Below are 22,539 nucleotides of genomic sequence, written 5' to 3' on the forward strand. Positions count from 1 at the left end.
AGACAGTGCTCTTAACCTCTAAACCATCTCACCAGCCCCTTCTGGCATTTTAAAAAATACCCTCTCAAGAGTCCCTAGAGCTTCAAATGGCAAAACCATGCCCCTCCTAGAGCATGAGACAAATCATAGTCAGCTGCTGTGGACAATCTGAACAGCCCCATAGCCCATTCCTGGGTAAAAACAAAAACATATTCCCAACAGAACTGGGTATTTTGTTTGTTTGCTACTGTTTTTGTTTTTTGAGACAGGGTTTCTCTGTGAAACAAGCCCTGGCTGTCCTAGACTCGCTTTGTTGACCAAGCTGGTGTCAAACTCACAGAGATCCGCCTGCCTCTGCCTCCCAAGTGCCGAGATTAAAGGTGTGCGCCACCACCATACCCAGCTATAACTGGTTTTTTGTTGTTGTTGTTGTTGTTTTATGAAACAGAGTTTCTCTGTGTAGCCTTGGCTGTCCTGAACTCACTTTGTAGACCAGGACTGGCCTTGAACTCAAAGCAATCCACCTGCCTCTGCCTCCTGAGTGCTGGGATTACAGGCCTGCGCCACCACGCCCGGCTATAACTGGGTTTTTTAAGAAAGCAAGATTCTTTCTACATAAGCCTTTCATTTTGTTTTCTTTTTCCCATTCTGGGGCTCGAATCCAGGGCCAAGGGTGCAGGGCTGGGCAGCTGCTCTTTCTCTGAGCTATATCCCCCAGATCTTATTTTCTTTTCTCTACCCTGCGTTCTTTTTGCCCTCCCCCTTGAGACAGAGTCTCCTACACACTAGGCTGGCTATGAACTCGTTAGGTAGCCAAGCTAACCTTGAGTTGCTCTGTGTCCCTCTGCCTCCCGGTGCTGGGATTACAGGTGTGTACCGTACACCCAGCTTGCTTTCTTGTTCCCTGCTGAGGGCTGAACTCCAGGCCCCTGAGCAGGAAGGCAGGTGCTCTATCCTCAGCATCCTCCCTCCCTCCCTCCCTCCCTCCCTCCCTCTCCTCTCCTCTGTCTCTCCCTCCCTTTCCTCTATCTCTGTCTCTCTGCCTGTCTCTGTCTCTGCCTCTGTCTCTATCTCTGTGTCTCTTTGCCGCTGTCTCTCTTACTCCTCTGTTTCTCTGCCTGTCTCTCTCTGCCTCTGTCTCTCTGCCTGTCTCTGTCTCTGCCTCTGTCTCTCTGCCTCTGCCTGTGTCTCTCTGCCTGTCTCTGTCTCTGCCTATGTCTCTCTGCCTGTCTGTCTCTGCCTCTGCCTCTCTGCCTGTTTCAGTCTCTCTGCCTCTGTCTCTGTCTCTCTCTCTCTGGAGTTGCATCTAATGCCTCATGCATGCTAAGCTATATTCCCAGCCCTCTTTCTTTTCCTTGAGATAGGGTCTTGCTTGACCTGTAGCTCAGGCTGACCTCCAACTCAGGAGCCTCACAGGTATTTGCCATTGCACCTGGTTTTAGTCAGTGCTGCGTGCCAAACCCATGTCTTGGTGTATATTCTAACAACTGAGTGAGCCACAGCCCAGACTCTCCCCTTTTTCATTTCTATTGTGTCTTCTTCAACAGAAGTGGGAGGGGGTACGGGGGGGCCTATGTGGCCTCCTTTTTTAACTGTCAGTAGTAATTTTCCATGAATGGGCCAAACCTCTGAATTTCACAGCAGGAGTTAAACCCATGTCACTGACGACAATGATTAATTATTACAACGACCCTTTGAACTCTTTGGGTCCCATGTACTTAAAGGAAATCCTGAGGCCAGGAAGTTTCTCTTCTAAGGCCTGAGCCTAGGCTGAGATGTGGGTCTAGATAAACACAGGCTTTAGCTCCAGAGACTGCATCCCCCTGGCGGCTCACTGTGGCACACCATCATGGTACTGCTTGTCTGGAGAAGACTAGACACGTGTGGGCCCCACCAACACCATTGATGACATTAGAGGCACAGGGCGGGGACTCACACGTTTCTCAACCTCAGGAAATCCCACCTTCCAACTGGGAAAGGCAGATCCGGGCTGGTTAGCCCCTGAGGCCGCTGGAGAAGGCCCTTGGCTAACTCCAGTCATTGTAGTCTGTATATTCTGATACGTGGAGGCTGAGGAGAAGGGTCACCTCCCAGGGACAACCTATCCACTCCACACTGGTGACATGGGGAACTGCCTGGGGGAGCCGTCTGATTCCTCTGTAAGCCCCTCTTCTGTGCCTTGGCCCAGAGCAGGACTTGGGACTGGGTCCATTTGCTCTTTCAAGGGTCGGGTCACCAGTCTTTGAACCTGCTGGCTGAGTGTGGTGCCGCGTGCCTACAAATCCAGCATTTAGAAGGTGAGGCTAGGCGGGCGTGGTGGCGCACGCCTTTAATCCCAGCATTCTGGGAGGTAGAGACAAGGTGGATTGCTGAGTTCCAGGCCAGCCTGGTCTACAAAATGAGTCTAGGACAGCCAGGGCTACACAGAGAAACCCTGTCTCAAAAAACCAAAATAAATAAGTAAATAAGTAAGTAAAATGAAATAAAAACAGAAAATGCTGCCCAGACCAGATATAGCTCAGCAGATAAAGTGGCTGGTCACTAAGCCCAATGGCCTGAGTTTGCTCCCTCCGCCCCACACGGTGGAAGCAGAGAACCGGCTCCCGCAAGTTGTCTTCTGATGCCCTCACGTGTGGCCGAGCATGCCCGCACCTGCACATATTCACACAAAACAATTTTTAAAAAAGACTTACTTATTTATTATGTATACAGTGTTCGGCATGCCTGTCAGAAGAAGGCACCAGATCTCATTATAGATGGCTGTGAGCCATCATGCGGTTGCTGAGAATTGAACTCAGGACCTTTGGGAGAGCAGCCAGTGCTATTAACCTCTGAGCCATCTCTCCAGTTCACCTGCAGCCATCTCTCCAGTCCATCTGCAGCCATCTCTCTCTCTAGTTCACCTGCAGCCATCTCTCCAGTCCATCTGCAGCCATCTCTCCAGTCCATCTGCAGCCATCTCTCCAGTCCATGTGCAGCCATCTTTTTCAGTTGTTTGTTTCTGGTGCTGTGGAACTCATGCTGGTGCTTGAACACATCATGGTCTTCCTGGTCTGGAGCAGGAAGCATACAGGTACGCACAGCCCTGTCTCTCGTTGAAGGGGGTGTTAGTGGCAACATTTTATTCTCTCTTCACACTAGAATCACTAGTTTCTTTCTTTCTTTTATTAATGGGTTGGAACCCATAGTACACCAGTACAATGCCGGGAAACCACTGATAGGTTTTCTGTCACATTAGTTCTAGAATGGTCTATGGATGCAAGCATATAATATACACTTTTGGAGCTGAGGATCATAGTTTATTTTACAATATTGTTCTGGTTGGGTTTTTTGTGAACTTGACACAAACCCAGACACATCTCTGGGAAGGGGGAATCTTAATTGAGAAAATGCTTCCGTAATATTGGCCCGTAGGCAGTTTTGTGGAGTGTTGTCTTGACTAATGATTGATGTGGGAGGGTCAACTCTGGGCAGGTGGTCCTGGGTTGTATAAAAAAGCAGGCTGAAGATGGGCATGGTGGCGCAAGCCTTTAATGCCAACATCCTGGGAGGCAGAGGCAGGTGGATCTCTGTGAGTTCGAGGCGGGCCAGCTTGGTCTACAAAGTGAGTCTAGAACAGCCAAGGATACATGGAAAAACCCTGTCTCAAAAACCCACCCCCCAAAACCAAACCAAACCAAACCAAAACAACAACAACAAAGGAAGCTGGCTGAGCCTAGAATGATAGCACACATCTTTAATCCTAGCACTCAAGATACAGAGGCAGTGGCAGGCCTGTCTTTGTGGGTCTGAGGCCAACCTGGTCTACATAAGTGAGTTTCAGGACTCAGCCATGAGAGTGAGGCTACACAGAGAGAGCCTGTCTCAAAAAAAAAAAAAAAAAAAAAAAAAAAAAAAAAAAAAAAAAAAAACCAAAAACAAAAAAAACAAAAACAAAAACAAAAAACCTAAAACTAAAACAAAACAAAAAAGGAAGAGGAAGCTTGGCTGGTGGCTCAGTAGTCCAGAGAACTTACTGCTCTTGCAGAAATCTCAGGTTCAGTGACATTGTCCTCTTATCTCCATATGTGACCATGGCAAGCGTGTGTGTGCGCCCCCCCACACACACACACATGCAATCTACAGAGATAACCTAACGGCTGAAGAGCACACCCAAGACTATGGGAACTCTCTGTGTCGTCTGCCTGTCTCTTTCTTCAACTCTTGGGACAGCCCTGCAACCCGACTTTCTTTCTTTAAAAAAAAAAATTTTTTTTTTATTTTATGCGCATTGGTGTTTTGCCTGCACATGAGCCTGTGTGAGGGTGTCAGATCATGGATTTACAGAGAGGCGTGATCTGCCAAGTGAGTGCTGGGATTTGAACCCAGATTCCCTGGAAGAGCAGTCTTAACCGCTAGCCATCTCTCCAAGCCTGCAGCATAACTTTTCTTCCTCTCTCCTGCCTACTGAAGTCTTCTACTGTAGCCCAGACTGCCCTCCAACTCTCAGTGATCCTTCTGCCTCAGTTTCCCCAGCGCTGGGACTGACAGGTGACAGCCACCACATCTGGGGCGACCTTGCTTTTCTTGATTATTTGGCCCCTTTGGCTTTTTTACCTGTCTGGGTGGTGGGTGTCGACGTTCTGCGGTGTCAGTGATCAGACGCAGGGCGAGCCCTCCAGAGGCGTGTTCTTGAGAAAGGGTCTCACTAGGCAACCCTGACTGACCTAGAACTCGACATGAAGACCAGGCTGGCATCAAGCTCAGAGATGCACCTTCCTCGGCCCCTGCACTGGGATTAAAGGCATGTGCCATCATGCCCAGCTCTGCCTAATAGTTTTTAATCAAGCAAACGACAGACAGGCACTACAGTTCTTTTCACTGGGAACTTGGGGACCCCACTACCACGATGGTCACCCTGAGCTTCCGAGTGTGGAGACTACTCAGGGATCTGCACACTGGAGCACAAACCATGTACATCCTCCTGAAAAGCCGACTCCATGATCGCAGTGCCTCCCTGCTAGGGAAGCACATTACAACTAACACGTTTTTGTCTCTCTCTCTCTTTTTTTTTTTTTTTTTTTTTTGCAGGGTGGGTAGTTGAGACAGGGTTTCTCTGTGTATCCCTGGCTGTCCTGGAACTCTCTCTTTAGACCAGGCTGGCCTTGAACTCAGAGATCCGCCTGCCTCTGACTCTCCAGTGCTGGGATTAAAGGTGTGCACCACCACCAGTCTAATTTATGCTTTGGAGAACTGGAAAGTTTTTGAAATAATTATATGATTTTTAAACTTTATTCAGGCTTTGTTTTTTTTATTAAAAAAAAATACTTTTAAGCTGAGTTGTAGTAGTGCACACCTTTAATCCCAGCACCTGGAAGGCAGATGCAGGCAGATCGCTCTGAGTTCGAGGCCAAGCCTAGTCTATAGAGAGAGTTCCAGGACAGCCAGAGCTGTTACATGGGAAACCCTGTCTCAAAAAACAAAACAAAACAAAACAAACCACCACCACCACCAACAACAACAAAATTGGTGTGACTGAGACTGTGAGTGCTGGCCATTCTTGGCTGTCAGCCTGACTCTAGCTGAGCAGACTGACCTGTGAGGGCATTGGTTACTTGGATCATATGAGGTAGGAAGGCTCACCCTAAATCTGGACCACTCCTCCTGGCAGCCTATATAAAGGAGCTGGAGCTGGGTGTGGTGGCGCACACTTTTAATCCCAGCACTCAGGAGGCAGAGGCAGGCGGATCGCTGTGAGTTCGAGGCCAGCCTGGTCTACATAGTCCAGGACAGCCAGGGCTACACAGAGAAACTCTGTCTTGAAAAACAAAAACAAAAACGAAAACAAAAACAAAAAAGAAAAAGAAAAACAAAGGAGATGGAAGAAGGAAGCTTTCGCTGTTGGCCTGCTTGCCCTCACTCTCACTGGTCAGTTCATGTAGCCTCCTCTTGAGACAGTCCCTCACCGGCATGAGAGCCTATGCCATCGGGATTCTGACATACGCTGAGAGCAGCTGAGACATCCAGCCTCCTGGACTGGGTTCTTTGACGGCCACTGTTGGACTGTTGGACTAGCTGGACCATAGCTAAAAGCCACTCTAATATCCTCTTTACACTCCTTAATCCTGGCACCTGTGTTTCAGACACAACAGGCATCTTGAATTATAATACCACCAGAGAGGAAGGACAGGCGGGGCCAAGGAGAACCTGAGGCTGACTCCTGCAGAGGGCTGTAAGGCAAGAAGAACAGCTGGATGTGTAGATACACCTCACCGCTGAGGTCAAACTCGTAGGCTATCAGCAGTGCAAATTGGCAGTACGGACGGCTTAAGCCCCTCCCCATCCCGCCCCCAGTCCTCAGCATCCTGGCAGCAATGACAACCTTGTGCTCTGTATCTGGTTGGGCAGCCAACCCTTGGTATATCAGGAGTTAGGTGTTCTCTCTGTGGAAATTCAGGAAGCTGAGAAAGGCGGTGCCTGCCTGTAATCTCAGTACCCGAGCCAAGGCTGGGCTAGAACACAGTGAAACGGTCTCATTAATAATACATAAATAACGCTGGGCATGGTGGCACACTTTTAATCCCAGCAGGTGGATTGCTGTGAGTTCAAGGTGTGCACTGCTGCAGAAGGCTCCTCATGGAAATTTACTGTGGTGGGTTCTGTTGTTTTTGGTTGTCTTGTTGTTGTTGTTGTTTTTTGTTTTTTGTTTTTTTGTTTTGTTTTTTGAGACAGAGTCACATTATGCAGCCCTGGCTGCATACCAGAACTCTGCTCTCAGGAAATTTAGAAATCGTGAGCAAAGACCATTGACGAATTCAACATACAGGTGCTGTGCTGGGCATTATTTCTAGCCCTTATAAAAACAAAAAAAAAAAAAAAACAAAAAAGCAATGAAATGTTAAGTATCATTTTTACAGTTATGGGGACGGAGGCTCAAAATGAAGTCACTTACCCAACGACACACATTACTTATGTGTCTATTTGCAAAATAATCTTCCATACCGGATCTTTCTGTCGGCTGCTAGACCACAGCGTCTTCAGTAATATCAGATTGCTTAACTTGAGCTCAAAACAGGATAAGCCTGAAAGACCAGGCTGAACAGGAAAAAGACTAAAGTCTAAAGCGCAGACTGTGGCTTTTTTTTTTCCCCCCCTCCCAAACGGTTCACTTCTAACCAATGGAAACTCTTCGCCTAGGAAGTACCACCTTCAAATGATGCGCTTCGCCTAAAGGTGTGGCCTCTGCGGGCTTTCTCCCGTCATAGCAGAGTCCTTAGAGGGTGTTTATGATTGGCTGATCAAGACAGCAACATTTGAATTTAAAGGTTCCTTCCGCCAGAGAGATAAAGCTTTGCTGTGAGGAACGCCAGCTGGGGGCAGAGATTAGGCGGCAGCAGCGTTCTGGGGTGAAGTCCAAATTACCTGCTGATTCTACCTTCATTCTTCACCAGTAATCAGTTTCTACTTCATGTAAAAGAAAGAAAAAGAAGCCAGGCTTGGTGGCGCACGCCTTTAATGCCGGCACTTGGGAGACAGGCACTCGGATCGCTTTGAGTTCGAGGCCAGCCTGGTCTTCAAAGTGAGTCCAGGACAGCCAAGGCTACACAGAGAAACCATACCTGGATAAATCAAACACCAAAACAAGCCCTGCCCCCCAAATCATATGGCAGTGCTTTGTAAACTACGAAATCCCCCCCTCCCCCAGCTCTCCACCCGTAGACAGGTATTGTTTGTGTACCCCTGACTGTCCGAGAACTCTAGACCAGGCTGGCCTGGAACTCACAGAGATGCCCCTGCCTCTGCCTCCTCCTGAGTGCTGGGATTAAAGGCGTGCACCCCACCACCACCTGGTCCTCTATGGCTTTAGAAGTCATTGCTTCATGTTATCAATTAAAGTTGCATCCACTTAGTGCATTTAATAGAAACCAGCCAAGTGAAATAGAATAAATGAAAAACAAAAACATTAAAAACAACCTCTGAGGCTAAAGAGATGGCTCAGCGGTTAAGAGCCCTTGAAGCTCTCTCAGAGGACTGTGGGTCTAATTCCCAGCACCCACACGGAGTCTCTAAATCCAGGTCCAGGGGATCTGACACCCTATCTGCAGGGACACAGTCCTGTAATCCACACACCTTCCTCGGCAATGGCTTCTAGAAGGGCTCCAGTCCTTTTTCACACTGGTGACTGACACTCCACAACTAAGAGAGCCAACAAAGTAGCCAGAGAACTTTCAAGTTGTTGAAATTCACTTTATTAAAAAAAACAAAAAACAAAAAACTTCATGAACAATAAATTACAATACTTTTCCCCTTTATAAATTCTTCATAAAATATATTTGACAATTTTAAAAGAAAAGTTTTAAGGTTGCTTTCCTTTCTGATGTGCCGATGACATCGGTTTTTTGACTATGTTGTCATGCTGGTGAGTCATTTTGTAGCTGCTACAATAGTTTGATTTGTAACATTTTACAATTAAAAACAAGGAAAAAAACAAAAACAAAACAAAACCCAGACCTGCGGAAAGAACTATTCTGTGCTATTTATCTGACACTTAACACTTACTTCATCAGAATGACAAAGTATCTCTTAGCACCAAGAATCTACAGAACCCCATGTTTCTAAGTGAAGACTAGTGCAAATCAACATCCTAGGAACTAACTGTACAATCCTACAGCGACTGGACACAGCTGCCTATAAGCTTTATTTGAAGTATTTGGTCTTTTATTTTTCAATTAAGACAAATTTCATAAAACACTAGAAACCATGGCCACAGACTATGAAGAATAACTGTTTATTGAGTACCTATTATGGCAAGGCACTGTGCACAATTTCTTAATTGCATTTTTCTTTTAGCAAATATCCAAAATTTCCAAGTATCACTCATGTTTTCTCACACAAGTCTGGGGAAAGTGCATGGCTAAATGCCATTTTAAAAAAAGGTTTATTTTCTTTTTTTTAGATTATGCATGTGTGTGCACATGGAAGCAAGGAGAGGGTATTGGACCCTCTGGAGCTGGAGTAACAGGTGGTTGTGAGCCCCCCCAACATGGGTGCTGGGAATTGAACTCCAGTTCTGTGCAAGAGCAGTGAGTCCTCTAAACTGCTAAGTTGTTTCTCCAGCCCCCACAACAGCAAATCTTAGATTGTTGTATCAAATACACGTTAGTGCTGAGCACACAGTAGGTACTTAATAAATACCTCTGACTGAAAGAACAAAGAAAGACAAATTACCATCCTTTTGTGATATCGTAAGCTATTTTAGAATACAAGGGCTTGAGAACATTTTGGAAGAAATTTCCTGATCATCTCAAACCCTTACCTCCAATGAAGAATTCTATTTCACAGGTAAAAATCCTTCAAAATAAATTATACCTGGTGCTGGACATTTAGCCCAGTGGTAACACCTTTGTGTAGCACATGCAAGGCCCCGGGTACGATCCCCGTGCCAACCAAAAAAAAAAAAAAAAAAAAAGAAAAAAAAAAAAAAAAAAAAAAAAGAAAGAAAGAAAAACCAAATTACTCAGTTTTTTTCCAATGAGGCAGGATCAAAAGTTATGTGCTCAAGACACCAGGGCTTCAAGTACGCAGGTTATTTGTTGGTATACATCAAGTGTCAATCTCATGGTGGGGCCAGTGATAGGTTAACACATTATAATTAGACTTCTAATTTCTTGCAACTCAATCCCCTGGTCAGACTGCGTCAACTTGGTGACCCAGTGAGTCAATTACCATGAAGGTCCAGTACACTTCTACCTCTTATTTCCAAAATAATTATTTAAGTCTGAAAGTGATATAGAGTATATGTGACTTTTTCATTTGATGAGATTTCATTTTAATAAAGCCTTTCAGTTCATGTTTTTAAACTTCCAGATTCAGTCTAGATTTTTAAATATTCCATTTTTCTCTTTTATTATACTCTGAACACATTTTATTTACTGATTTATTGATTTTGTAAGTGCTAGGCATTGAATCCAGAGTCTTTACGTGCCAGGCAAGTGTTCTCCACTGAGCTACACCCAGCCCTACGCGAAGGTGTGGAGGTTCCAGTGTTGAGATGACGAGAACTGCTGATGTCAATATGCTGGTACTGTTTTGACTTTTGCATCTTAGTGCTTTATAAAGATCCCCGTGGGGTCAGTGGTGGACTGCTTCCCTCACATGCCCACAGCCCCGGGTTCTACCTCAGCACGGGAGGTGGGCATCTAAGTGCTTTCTAAAGCTTCCCCTAGATACCGCTGCAGGATTTAATTCATCTTAAAGACTGGTGTTCTGATTTAAGAGACCTTTCCTCAGTGTTCCTGCATTAGCAGGAGCATTCGGGAGATAACCATGCAGTTAGAATTTCACTTCAGGAGGAGTTGAGTCTCTGCTTTCTGACAGACAACACCAGGGAACTATACGAAACTAACACCTTTTCTACTTGAAAGCAGTTGATGGCATAGAATTTTATCCATTTGCCAGACTGTATGCATCATCTCTCACTTTGGAAAAAAGTGATCAATGTTTAATGACAGTGATTACCAGTCCCATTACTGTCTCACAGGAGACAAGAGAAAACAGCATCAGAGTCAAAGTGACAGGGACTCCAGTGATCCAACAGGAAGCCACACCAGGGCCAGCAACACAAAGCTGAGCTCATTTGGTTTCCTCAGCTTTATGCTGAGATTTAGGAAAAAGTCCTAAAACTTGAAATTAATACATCAAGTATTACAGTCACGGAAAGCAATGTTTTCAGAACAGAAGGACACCATCCTCAGGTTACGGCAGATGCTCAAGTGCACGCAGGTCCCAGTGCAGTGGTTTAATTAGTTACCTAAAGGTATGAGTGAGCCATCGGCATCCTTGCCGACCTTCTACCATGAGACTTAATAACTAATTCAACTCCAAGAGTTACAGAGCCCTGGAGAGCTCAGACCTACTTAAGCAGCTTGGAACTGCTTAGCTTCAACTATGTTTAATCAGCCATTTTAGACCCTCCGAAATGGTGCCTTTCAAAAGAGATGTACACTGGGAAACAGAACAAAACAATAACAACAAAATTCCCTTAGCGTGTTTCCAGTAGCAGGAGGGCAGGAGGAGGAGGAGGAGGAGGAGGAGGAGGGGGTGTCTGTGGCTTCCATCACCAATTTCACCAGCGAATCTCAAAATCCAAACCTGTATCAAATAACTTAAACAAGTGGCATTTTCTTCATGTGGAATGCAAAATGCACATTCACATACTTACATATACATAAATATACACATATATGTTTCCTTTACAAAGCTTCAAAGGTTGCATTACCAGCATGCAGACCTCTTCTTCTATGGAAATGCCTAATACTGACAAGGAATGTCTAAAATAAAGACATACTTCCAGAAAATTGGACTCTCTTCTCTGCTTGGCTCGTAAGAGAATTTTTTCTGCCAAACTTTTACCAATGATCATTAAAAAAATTTTTTACACCCACATTGGTAATACACATTCAAAACATACGATACAATGGCCTGCATGGATTAAGAAAAACTAGAGGAAAAAAACTACCCCACAAAAAAACCTACACCCTTAAAAAGTGAAGTCTAACTCCCGTCTTCTTTTCGGCCACGTAATGTCGCATCTCTGTTGAACCAGAAGCAGCACCTATCTAAGATGCTTGCACGCAGTCGGTCACGTTTCCCAGCTGCTGTCTTTAAATGCGATTTGGACTAATCTGAGTTCTAGTTCAAAAGCATCTGGCCGATCCTGAGGGTTTGCAGCCAGCATCTCCTTAATCAGCTGCTTCATTCGCCCATTCATAGACTTTTTCTTCACAGGGATGAGAAGTTCCATCTTGGGGTTTTCCAGAAGTGCCTCCCCAACAGGCACAATTTCGGTCCCCTGCTTTACGTAGCTCCCCAAGAGCTCCTTCTTTGTCTCTGTGTCTATGAAGGTGATCCTCTCCAGCATCGCCCAGATGATAATGCCCAGAGCAAAGATGTCAGCTTTGGCCGTGTAGTGCCCTTCCCACACCTCGGGAGCCATGTAGAAGTCCGTCCCGCACGCCGTGGAGAGGAAGCACTTGTTTACACTGACAGGCTCTTCTGGGTTCTGTCCGGATGCCGAGCAAACTTTACTCAGGCCGAAGTCGGCCACTTTGAGCGTGGGCTCCAAGTCGCTGGTGCCCAGCCTGCTCTGGGAGATCAGGATGTTGTCGGGCTTCAGGTCTCGGTGGATGATCTGGTTCTTGTGCAGGAAAGCCAGGGCACTGCTGAGCTGCAGCATGAAGCTGGTGTTAGTCTTCCGGTTGGGCTTCCTGGACAACAGGTACTCATTCATGTCCCCTCCGTCACAAAAATCCATCACAAACCACAAGTAATAGGCGCTTCTGGGATCAAAGGCAATTTCTCCTTTTAATGACGTCTCTACGAGCTGTAAAAGACGAGAAGAGAAGTTGCCATAAAATTGGACTATAGCCGGGCGGTGGTGGCGCATGCCTTTAATCCCAGCACTCAGGAGGCAGAGGCAGGTGGATCACACTGAGTTCGAGGCCAGCCTGGTCTACAAGGAGAGTCCAGGACAGCCAGGGCTACATAGAAAAGCCCTGTCTCAAAAAACCAAATAAATAAATAAATAAAATAAAATAAGATTGGACTATAGAAAGGCTAAGGGGCTGGAGACATGGTTCAGCAGTTCTGAGCTTACTGCTCTCACAGAGGATTAGAGTTCAGTGGCTCACAACTGCCTGCAACTACAGCTCCAGGGGGGAATCCAATACTTTTTCTGGCTTCTAAGGGCACTTGCACTGACACACATATAACCTCCCCCAAAATTATTAAAGGGTAATAAAATGAATTTTTTTCAGACAAGGTTTCTCTGTGTAACATTCCTGGCTGTCCTGGAACCTGTTCTGTAGACCAGGCTGCCCTTAAACTCTGAAATCCGCCTGCCTCTGCCTCCCAGCCCTCACTATCAGCTATTAATCTTTAAAAAAAAAAAAAAAAAAAAAAAAAAAAAAAAAATATATATATATATATATATATATATATATATATATTTTTTTTTTTTTAAAGGGAAGAAGAAAAAGTTAGGCCAGTCTACAGTTTTATTTTGTTGCTGCAGTATTGGTACTTGAACCCAGGGTCTTATACATGCCAGGGAAAGGTTTCTTAAACTGAATGTAGTGGGTCAGAAAAAAATTGGCAACAGTCAAAGGTTCAACAAATGTTCAGCTACCAAAAATTCATTCAAAACCAAAGGATGTTTTTACTACATATACAAAGTGGTCTGCTCCTATAGAAACATAATGGTTTGACTAGGGAAAGCAAAGACCTCTGATTATTTCCTACTGTCACTCATCAGCAAGCAAACACCCTAGTGGTCTATTGTGGGACAGTGTTCTGGTATAAGGCTTAATCTGGGTATTGTTTTCTTTCTTCCTCCTCTTTTTCCCTTTTGTGAGACAGGGTCTCAAGTAGTCCACAAAGCTCTGAGCGTCACTGTGTAGTTCAAGGCTGGCTGCTTCCATCTCCAGTGCTGGCATTACAGCTATGTGTGTCATTACACCTCGCTCAACAGATCTCAAGTTTAAGGCCAGCCTAAGCTATACAGTAAAGCTGTCTTGGAGAAAGAGACAGAGGTTAAAAGCTGCTGTTGGAAGGTGGGTGTGGCAGCACACACCCGTAAGCCCAGCACTGCAGAAGCAAGAAATTCACTGAAAGCTGTTAGGACAGAATTTCCAACAGTTTCTGAATTTGCCTTAAACTTATGTCTACCACTCTGTACTAACATAGGTATATGAAGCACTGTTCTTAGCATTGATTTTCTTTCTTTCTTTCTTTCTCTTTCTTTCTGAGACAGGGTCTCTCTGTGTAGCCTTGGCTGTTCTTAACTCGCTTTGTAGACCAGGCTGGCCTCGAACTCACAGCGATCTGCCTGCCTCTGCCTCCCGAATGCTGGGATTAAAGGCGTGTGCTACCACGCCCAGCCCCTTACCATCGATTTTTATAAAATAAAAATAACCAAATGTGGAAAATACGAGATGCTTTATGTCCTACAGTAACAAATATTTAGTCTAAATTATTATTTCTTTTAAATGCATTTAATTTTATGTGTGTGCACACATGTGTACGCCCATGGGCTACCACACACGTCCCTGTTCTCCCATGTTCTCTCCGGCCACACTGTGGGACTTGAGGATGGAACTCCAGTTGTCAGGCCTGCATGCAGGTGCCTCTGCCACTGCACTATCTTGCCAGCCCAAGATTTAGCTCCATGTAGAAATAGACAGGTACATTTTACTTTATTAGTGTATGAATTTGCTTTCTACCTTAATAAAAGGTAAAATTATGGGTCTGGAGAGATGGCTCAGAGGTTGAGAGCCCCGACTGCTCTTCCAGAGGTCCTGAGTTCCATTCCCAGCAACCACGTGGTGTCTCACAACCATCTATAATGTGATCTGAAGCCCTCTTCTGGCCTGCAGGTACATTCAGGCAGAGCATTGTATACATAATAAGTAAATAAATCTTCAAAAAAAAAAAGTAAAATTATATTTATACCAAAGGATTACTTTAAAATGAAATTATTTATGATTCATTATCAGTATATGCTTTACTTGTACACCCAGGGTTATGCACACATTTCTGTGGTGAGAGGTCCTGCGAGGAAGGGGGGTTAGGCAGCTCTGCTCTGCTCTGTACTGACTCAAGCCCCAGGTCCCAGCTTTACTGGAAACTTCAGAAATATTTTATTTCATCAGTGTTTGTATACATGCATTAAATTTTTTTCACTACTTCAGAATGCCACCCTTGTCCCTAACGAATACATATTACATTTCTAAGCCAAGAAGCCAAGTGCCCAACTGGCCTACATTTTCTACATATATAGATATAGCTGAATTCTCCTACCACCTAACTCATCGCTTCAATGAAAAGACTAAAATATGGAGGTCAATTGCTTTTAAATTATTTGTTATGTGGTGTCTTTCTAGAAAAAGAAAAGGGGCGGAGCCAGAGTGGAGCTGTTGAACAATGAGTGCCCGAGAAGTTTACATCTAAATGAACTTCTATTACTGCTCAGTCTGGCTATTCTGGCAGAAGCAGAGACCACGCCTTCATTAAGTCTTCCGCAGGCAGGCAGAGGGCAGCGATGGTGATGGCCTGCGTGCGGGAGTCTCCTGGTTGCATGGCGTGCCAGCGCAGAGAGAAGGAAGCACAGGTGTACTGTTTCTGACTGGCTTTTACCCTGCAATGCAAACCTAATAAATAAGTTTGTGAGACACAGAACACCAGTCCTCAAAGACTGGTTTAGAAGGCAGGCATGGCAGCATCCATACTCCTGGCCTGCAAGAAGGGAAATGTACAGTTTTCATCCACTTATCTTGACAATGCTTGTTAGACTCTGTAAATTTTAAATAGTTCATAAATTCTTCTTTCTTTAAGTCCCTAGATAGGGCCTCACTCTGTACCCTAGGCTGGCCTTGAACTCATGAAAATCTTCTTCAGTCTCCTACGTGTTAAGATTATAGGTATACGCACCGCACCCAGCCAGCTCCAAAAGACAGCCGATTCCCTGTTTTATGTTTCTACACCATCTATGCCACTCATCTGAAATATACAGACTGGAGGCTGCAATGTCCCTCTGTGTGAAATTGAGCCCTTGTAACTGTTTTACATTTTCTCCTAGTTTTAGCTATTAAGAATTGATTTAATTATTCCAACTGAGAACAAGGAGAAATGTATCTAGAAAAACATAGAAAAATGAGAACTTATACAAATAATAAAGGCCATGCATAGGGACTCCCTGGTTACATTATAGATTTGTGTATTGACTGTATTATACTGATAGAATTCTATTGATAAATATATGCTGGTCTATATAGTAAGTTATAGGATAGGCAGGGCTACATAGTGACTCTGCTTCAAAAATAAATGAATAAAATAAAGAAAAACCTGGTTTACTTATTTTATTTCAACACAGATACCCATTTCTGAGTTCTTTTTCTTTCTTTCTTTCTTTCTTTTTTTTTTTTTTGAGTTTCTCTGTGTAGCCTTGGCTGTCTTGGACTCGCATTGTAGTCCAGGCTGGCCTTGAACTCACAGGGATCCACCTGCCTCTTGTCTTCCAAGTGCTGGGATTAAAGGTGTGCACCATCACGCCTGGCTTATTTCTGAGTTCTTATGTATCAAATCTAGTTTCAGCATCCCCTCTGACTTTCACAGCGCCGTGGAAGGCAAAAGTGATCATCATACATATGAACAAATAGCTACTAGGAAAGCTGGATCATCTTTCTTCCCCCCCCCCCCCCCCGAGACAGCGTCTCTCTGTGTAGCTTTGGCTGTCCTGGACTCACTCTGTAGACCAGGATGGCCTTGAACTCACATCGATCCACCTGCCTCTACCTCCCAAGGATCATCTTTCAAGTCACCCTGACAGGAGAAAGTACCATAAATCCAATATAGGTCCATAATGGTTTTTTAAAAATAATTTATTTAGCCAGGCATGGTGGCGCACGCCTTTAACCCCAGCACTTGGGAGGCAGAGCCAGGCGATTGCTGTGAGTTCAAGGCCAGCCTGGTCTACAAAGTGAGTTCAGGACAGCCAAAGCTACACAGAGAAACCCTGTCTCGAAAAACAAAACAAATTTATTTATTCTTATTGTATATGCATTGGCGTTTTGCTTGATGTCAGTATGAGGGTATCAGATCTTGGAGTTAGAGACAGTTGTAAGCTGCCATGTACTTGCTGGGAATTGAACTCATGTCTTCTGGAAGAGCAATCACTGTTCTTAATCACTAAGCCATCTCTCTTGCCTAAAGTCTCTGTGGTTTTTGCTTTGTTTTGTTGGTTTTTCAAGACAGGGTTTCTCTGTGTATCCTTGGCTGTCCTGGACTCACTTTGTAGAGCAAACTGGCCTCAAATTCAGACACCTGCCTGCCACTGCCTCCCAGAGTCCTGGGACTAAAGGTGTGTACCACCACGCCCGGCTTCTGTGTTTCAATGGGCAAAAGATTTATGGAAAAGGCAGCTTAAATACAAAACTCACTTAGTCAAATCTGATATTTCATATGTTAAAACCTTGAAGAACTAAATAACACTTTATTCTTATTACAGTTGCTACATCTGGATTTAGAGCTAATTCAATGCGTTAATATCTCTACTTTTCCACGCAAAGGGATTGTGCGCCTTAACCTCTAAAACTCAATGTAAAGTTGACAAGGTTTAGGAGGGAATATGGTTTAAGTAGTATATGCCCCAAACCCCAGGTTCAACCTCTAGCACTGGCAAAAAAAAGAAGAAAGAAGAAAAAGATAGAAACATTTCCTTTTTTTTTTTTTTAAAGCAGAACAACTTAAGTACTTTTAGAAAAGTAAACAATAAAATAAAGATAGTTTAAAAGTTTTTTAAGATTATTTATTCTGTGTATGGGGGGCGGTACAGAATACTTGTGGAGGCAAGAGACAACATTTGGAAGTCCGCTCCCTCTTTCTACCATGTAGGACCTGAGAGATGAACTCAGGTTGTCAGGCAACAGGCGCCTGTAACCTCTGAGACTTTTCCCCAACCCAAACATACTTTTCTTATTGTTACTATTTTTTGTCTTAATTGTTAAATTACATTTATTTTATGTGTGTGTGTGTGTTTACAAGTGTATACATATATGTGAGTGCTTACATGCCTGCATGCCACAGTGCAGGTGTGGAGGTCAGAGGACAACTTTTGTGATGGAACTCCTGACTCAGTCTAGGAAATGTCTCAGACTCAATACAGGTGAGCCTGGTCTTCAACCCCTGAGCCTCCTGCTTCCACCTTCCAAGGACTAGGATTATCAGCATGTGCCAACTTACTCACCTACAGCTAATTATGTTTAGGCCTGCGGCCTATGGGGTGGGTATCCTTGTTTTCTGTGTTTATTTTCAAAGTAACTGGTTTACAAGAACTGAACTTAGATGCTGGTCTCAAAACTCCTCTGGTTCCCATCTTGTCCTACTGCTATGCAGACTGGCAAGTACCAGGCATAGCAGGTGGCCGGTGTTATTTTTTAATACGTTAAAGCAAACATCTCTGTCCTCCGCACACCTCTATCTACACCTAGCCATGGAACACCTGCATTTAATGGAGAAGTTCACCTGACACTTTCATTTCCTCTTGCTGACCAACCTTACGTCCATTTCCTATCCAGTGACACATACCTGCAAATAAAGGGAAGAATTAGAGCCGTGGGACATCTTTTGCACCATCCCATCTTTTTGTAGAATGCACTCTTCCAAGTGAATCACATTTGGGTGTTGGCTCTTGATACTGCTCAGTGCCCAGAACTCTCGGAGGGCTAGTTCAACATTCTCAGGTGCGTGGCATCGGATTTTCTTCACTGCTACTCTCGCAGAGGTCTTTCTGATGACTGCTTCGTACACAACACCGTAACTACCTCGGCCTACCTCCCGTATTAGATCGTACTTTGGCTGGCTACTCACCATCTTCAAGGTCGAGGTTTCTGGAAAAATCAACAAAGTACTCTGTTGAAATTAGATGTATCTACTGGCTTACGCGTATTCTTACGCGTGATTTAACCATCTGTTTCAAAGACTGTGGCACTTGAAGGGTTTCTAGTTACCCCTCGGACAGACCTACCAATAATAAAGGTAACGGATAGCACATGCAAGTATCAGGGACTGTTTCAAGTCCTTCACGACGGTCTTGCTCTGTCCCCTGGCCTGGAGCTTGACCTACAGACTAGGCAGGCTTCAGAAGCCATACCTACAGTGCCATCACCTTCTTCTTCTTAATCTAATCTTGGTGTGTGAGTGCAGGCATGCCTATGCCACGGCACACCGGCTAGAAGATCACCCTGGCAATCCTGTCACCGCTACAGCATATGCCAGCCTGTGCCCTTCCGCAGACTCTCCCGTCCCTGCCTCCCATCTCGCCATGGGAAGGCACATCTAGCCTTACATGAGTTCTAGGAACCCAAAGCCAGTTCCTCATACTGGACCATTGAGCACTAGTGCCGCCTCTGTCTCAGCTCCACCCACCCACTCTTTTTTTTGAAATAGGCATCACTAGGTAACCCTGGCTGGCCTCCATCTCACAGAGATAAGCCTGCCTCTGCTTTCCCAGTGCTGGGATTATACACTTGTGCCACTGTCCTTTTTTTTTTTTTTTTTTTAAAAGATAGGCTCTTGTGTACTATGTAGCTCAAGAAGGCTTTCACTTCCTTTAGAGTTGTATTACACATTACACGTGCATGTGTGTGGCTTTGTGGAAGACAGAGGACAATATGTGGGAGTCAGTTCTCTCCTACCATGTGGATTCCAGGAACTGAACTCCTGGCTGTAAAGACTAGCAGAAAGTAACTTCACCCACTGAGTGTCTCAACAACCCTGCCTGCCTGTCTCTGGAATGATGGGACTAGAAGTGTGTGACACCACACCTGGCCACTTTATTATATTAAGTTCAATTAATCCTTAACCATAATCTGGGTAGTAACGAAGCAGGTGCGGTAATGGTGACTTTATAAGTGAGAAAATTAACGCACAGCGATGGTAACTAAAAAGCCAATTATCAAACAGCCCTTTAGTTCAGATATCCGTGACTTAAACCACTAAACTATACTGCTTCTTATAGGTACTGCTTGAAAACGCCATTGTTAAAAGAATAAATCCCAGCACCTAGGAGGCTGAGACAGGTTGGTCTCTGTGAGTTCAAGACCAGCCTGGTCTACAAGAGCTAGTTCCATGACAGCCAGAGATACACGGAGAAACCCTGTCTCAAAACAAACACAGGCTGGGCGTGGTGGCACACGCCTTTACTCTCAGCACTTGGGAGGCAGAGGCAGGAGGATCCCTGTGAGTTCGAGGCCAGCCTGGTCTACAAAATGAGTCCAGGACAGCCAAGGCTACACAGAGAAACCCTGTCTCAAAAAACAAAACAAAACAAACAAACAAGCAAACACAAAAGTACACCTGAAATTAGAAATTCATCAAGAAGTGGTAGCCCAGGCCTTTAATCCCAGCACTCAGGAGGCAGAATCAATCAGATTCTGCAAGTTCGAGGCCAGCCTGGTTTACAGAGTGAGTTCTAAGACAGCCAGGGCTACACAGAGAAACCTTGTCTCGAAAAACACAACAGTGAAAACACAAAAATCCCTCACAGAAATATAAACACCTGACTCATGCTTATGGGCTAAAACCGAGCAAGATCACTTACTTATGTTTTGTTTGAGACAGTGTCTCCAGTAGCTCAGGCTAGCCTTCAACTCACTATGTAGCAGAGGATAACCCTAATACGGATCTCCTACCTCCACCTTCCAAGAACTGGGGTTATAGCCACGCACCAGTAAGCTTGGTTATTTATTTCTTCCAAAGTAAGCACAAACAAGGTTTTCGCAGAACTGTTACCTCGAAATGAAGTAAGCCGCTTTAGAACAGAATTTTTTTTTTTTTTTTTTTTTTTTTTTATTGCTTAACACAGCAATTTATTTCTAGGTCCTTTTTGCCAAAGGGGGAGCCTCTTACACATCAAAGGGAATTCTCTCACAAAGTTCTTTGGAGTTTAACCGAATAAATCATTTAAAGGCAAGCCGGAGCACAGACGCTGTGGAGAAGAAGAAGAATTCTTTGGCGTGGAGAGTCTGCGGTGTGCTTCCTGACTTCTCCACCGCTCACTTGCCGGCCCGTCCCGGCAGGAAAAGTAAGGCTGTATTTACACAGCACAAGTAGGGAAACAAAAGAAGGCACTGACTCTGGAAGCTGAGACTCCCGGGAACAACTGTTTTTTAAGTTCATAGGCCAGATTGAAAAGAAAAGGACTGTTTCAGACGATTGCTTTGAGCGTTACTTCCTTTAATTGGTTGCCTTACCCTTCGTGTTGTTACTGTATTTCCTAATGTCAGATTTCCTGCCGCAGGCAGTTCTGTCCTGCTCCAGTCAGCTCCCCAGTTCCTATGCACTTCCAAGTTGACTCTCTTCTCTGCAGCCGCCCCGTCTCCTCTCCTATCTGCGGTACCCTCCTCCTCCTCCTCCTCCTCCTCCTCCTCCTCCTCCTCCTCCTCCTCCTCCTCCTCCTCCTCCTCCTCCTCCTCCTCCTCCTCCTCCCCCCGTTCCCTCCGAGCGGGGCACCTTCCTGAATAAGAAAGGAAAGGTGTCTATCAAACCCTGGGGGGTCCTGGGATGAGCCGCACTTAGTGAAGCATCCTTCGAGACCCCGGGTGCCTGAACGATGGCATCTCCTGGCCCCTCCTGCCTGCCATGCTCCGGGGTGCTGGGCAAGCATCCCCGGCCTGGACATGCACCTGCCAAGTGCCGGGCAGGGACCAGTCAGGCCGGAGGTGCAGCCGCCGACTCGGGAGGCTCAGGCCGCGCTCACTGCCCGAGCAGCAAGATCACTCGCGGTGGCGGTCCCCCCCGAAACCCCGAGGGACCCTCCCGTGGCCCTCCAGCCGCCCCGGAGGCTGCGGAGCAGGGGGCCGGTATCCGGGAGCGGCCCCGGGCGGGAACGGAGGCCGCAGTCCCCGGGCCGGTGGCCGGGGTAGCACCGGGCCTTTCCGGGGATGACTCCGCCGAGAGGTCTGTGACAGGCCTGCTGGGGGCAGAGGCACATGCGGGGAGGTCGGTTCTGACTGCGGGGCATCCGTGCCACGACGAAGGGCCAGATTTACCTCAGGGCAGCCGCCGCCGCTTCTCCCTCTCATGAGCTCTGCAGGCCGCCATTATCGGGGCAGCTCGCGCCTAGGCTGCCGGGGCCTCCAGTCAGAAGCTGGCGCGCGCCCCCGTGGTGCGCGGACACACCCCCTCACGCCGGGCCCCGCCCCCTCCGGCTTTCCGTAGTGCGCGTGCGCGGCCTGGCGCCCCCTGCTGGGCGCTTTCTGGCGCCACTGCTGCACGGAGCCCAGTGGCGCTACTGGGGTGTGCGCGCTGCAAGGACGGCCACTGGTACCCTGGCCCGCAGGGGTGGCGGGAGGGGACCGGTCCTCAGCTGCAGCGAGCGCGCGCCTCGGCACTGTTGGTTCTGTTTTCTTTCTTTTTTTTTTTAAAACAATTAGACTTTATTATACAATCCAGCAATCCTATACAAGAAGGAAAAAAGGTTAAAGGGAACCAAGAGTAAACCTTCAGGTATCTGTTCCACTGGACGGATCCCCTGGCCTGCACGCTGGCCTGGCTTGTAAGCTGGTCTCTTCCTCCAAATCCACTTGCGATCCTGCTCCAAAAAATGCAGCCTTCTCCTCTCTCCTCCGACTGCGTCTCTCTCGGGCATGCAATGGCCAGTCTGGGTCAGGATCCCTGTCCCCACCGAGATTAGAAACACAATAGCCCGGCTGGAGTCCCCCGGTCCACTTGCTGAATTTCAGACCCAGGATGGCTCCATTTAGTCTATCCGTGGTGTTTCCAAGGGGCAAAGCCCGCCAAGACTGCTTTCACTTGGGACAAAGCTTACAATCCTTCCCACACATCTTTCTTTAAAAAAAAAATTAAGAACTATAAATACAAATTACGTATATACAGAATCATCACGTATTAAATATATAACCCAATCCTTTTATATTTGTTAACCTTGGAGAGTGTATTTTTACTATCTTATCAAAGAGACTCCTTTTTGTATTGTTTAAAGTTTTTTAAAGTCTCTTTATTAGA

At 45.8% G+C, this 22,539-nt stretch overlaps 1 protein-coding gene across 1 annotated transcript; it reads right to left on the reverse strand.

The window, feature by feature from the left end:
- Nucleotides 1-11,589: 11,589 nt before the first annotated feature.
- On the reverse strand, nucleotides 11,590-21,712 carry Pdik1l (PDLIM1 interacting kinase 1 like). Its single transcript, XM_051171747.1, has 3 exons — nucleotides 21,564-21,712; nucleotides 18,100-18,401; nucleotides 11,590-12,340 (listed from the first exon to the last, which is right to left on the reverse strand). The coding sequence occupies exons 2-3, from the start codon at nucleotides 18,382-18,384 to the stop codon at nucleotides 11,600-11,602; spliced, it is 1,026 nt and encodes a 341-aa protein (XP_051027704.1). The 5' UTR covers nucleotides 18,385-18,401; nucleotides 21,564-21,712; the 3' UTR covers nucleotides 11,590-11,599.
- Between the last annotated feature and the right edge of the window lie 827 nt (nucleotides 21,713-22,539).

This window comes from Acomys russatus, chromosome 29 (assembly GCF_903995435.1).
Source record: "Acomys russatus chromosome 29, mAcoRus1.1, whole genome shotgun sequence".
NCBI lineage: Eukaryota > Metazoa > Chordata > Mammalia > Rodentia > Muridae > Acomys > Acomys russatus.

Bases quoted from the DNA above. Each gene is read 5' to 3' on its own strand.
- Pdik1l (XM_051171747.1), bottom strand. From the start codon at position 18,384: ATGGTGAGTAGCCAGCCAAAGTACGATCTAATACGGGAGGTAGGCCGA. The intron at 12,341-18,099 runs GTATGTGTCACT...CGTCTTTTACAG, and splicing joins ATTCTTCCCTTTATTTGCAG to CTCGTAGAGACGTCATTAAA.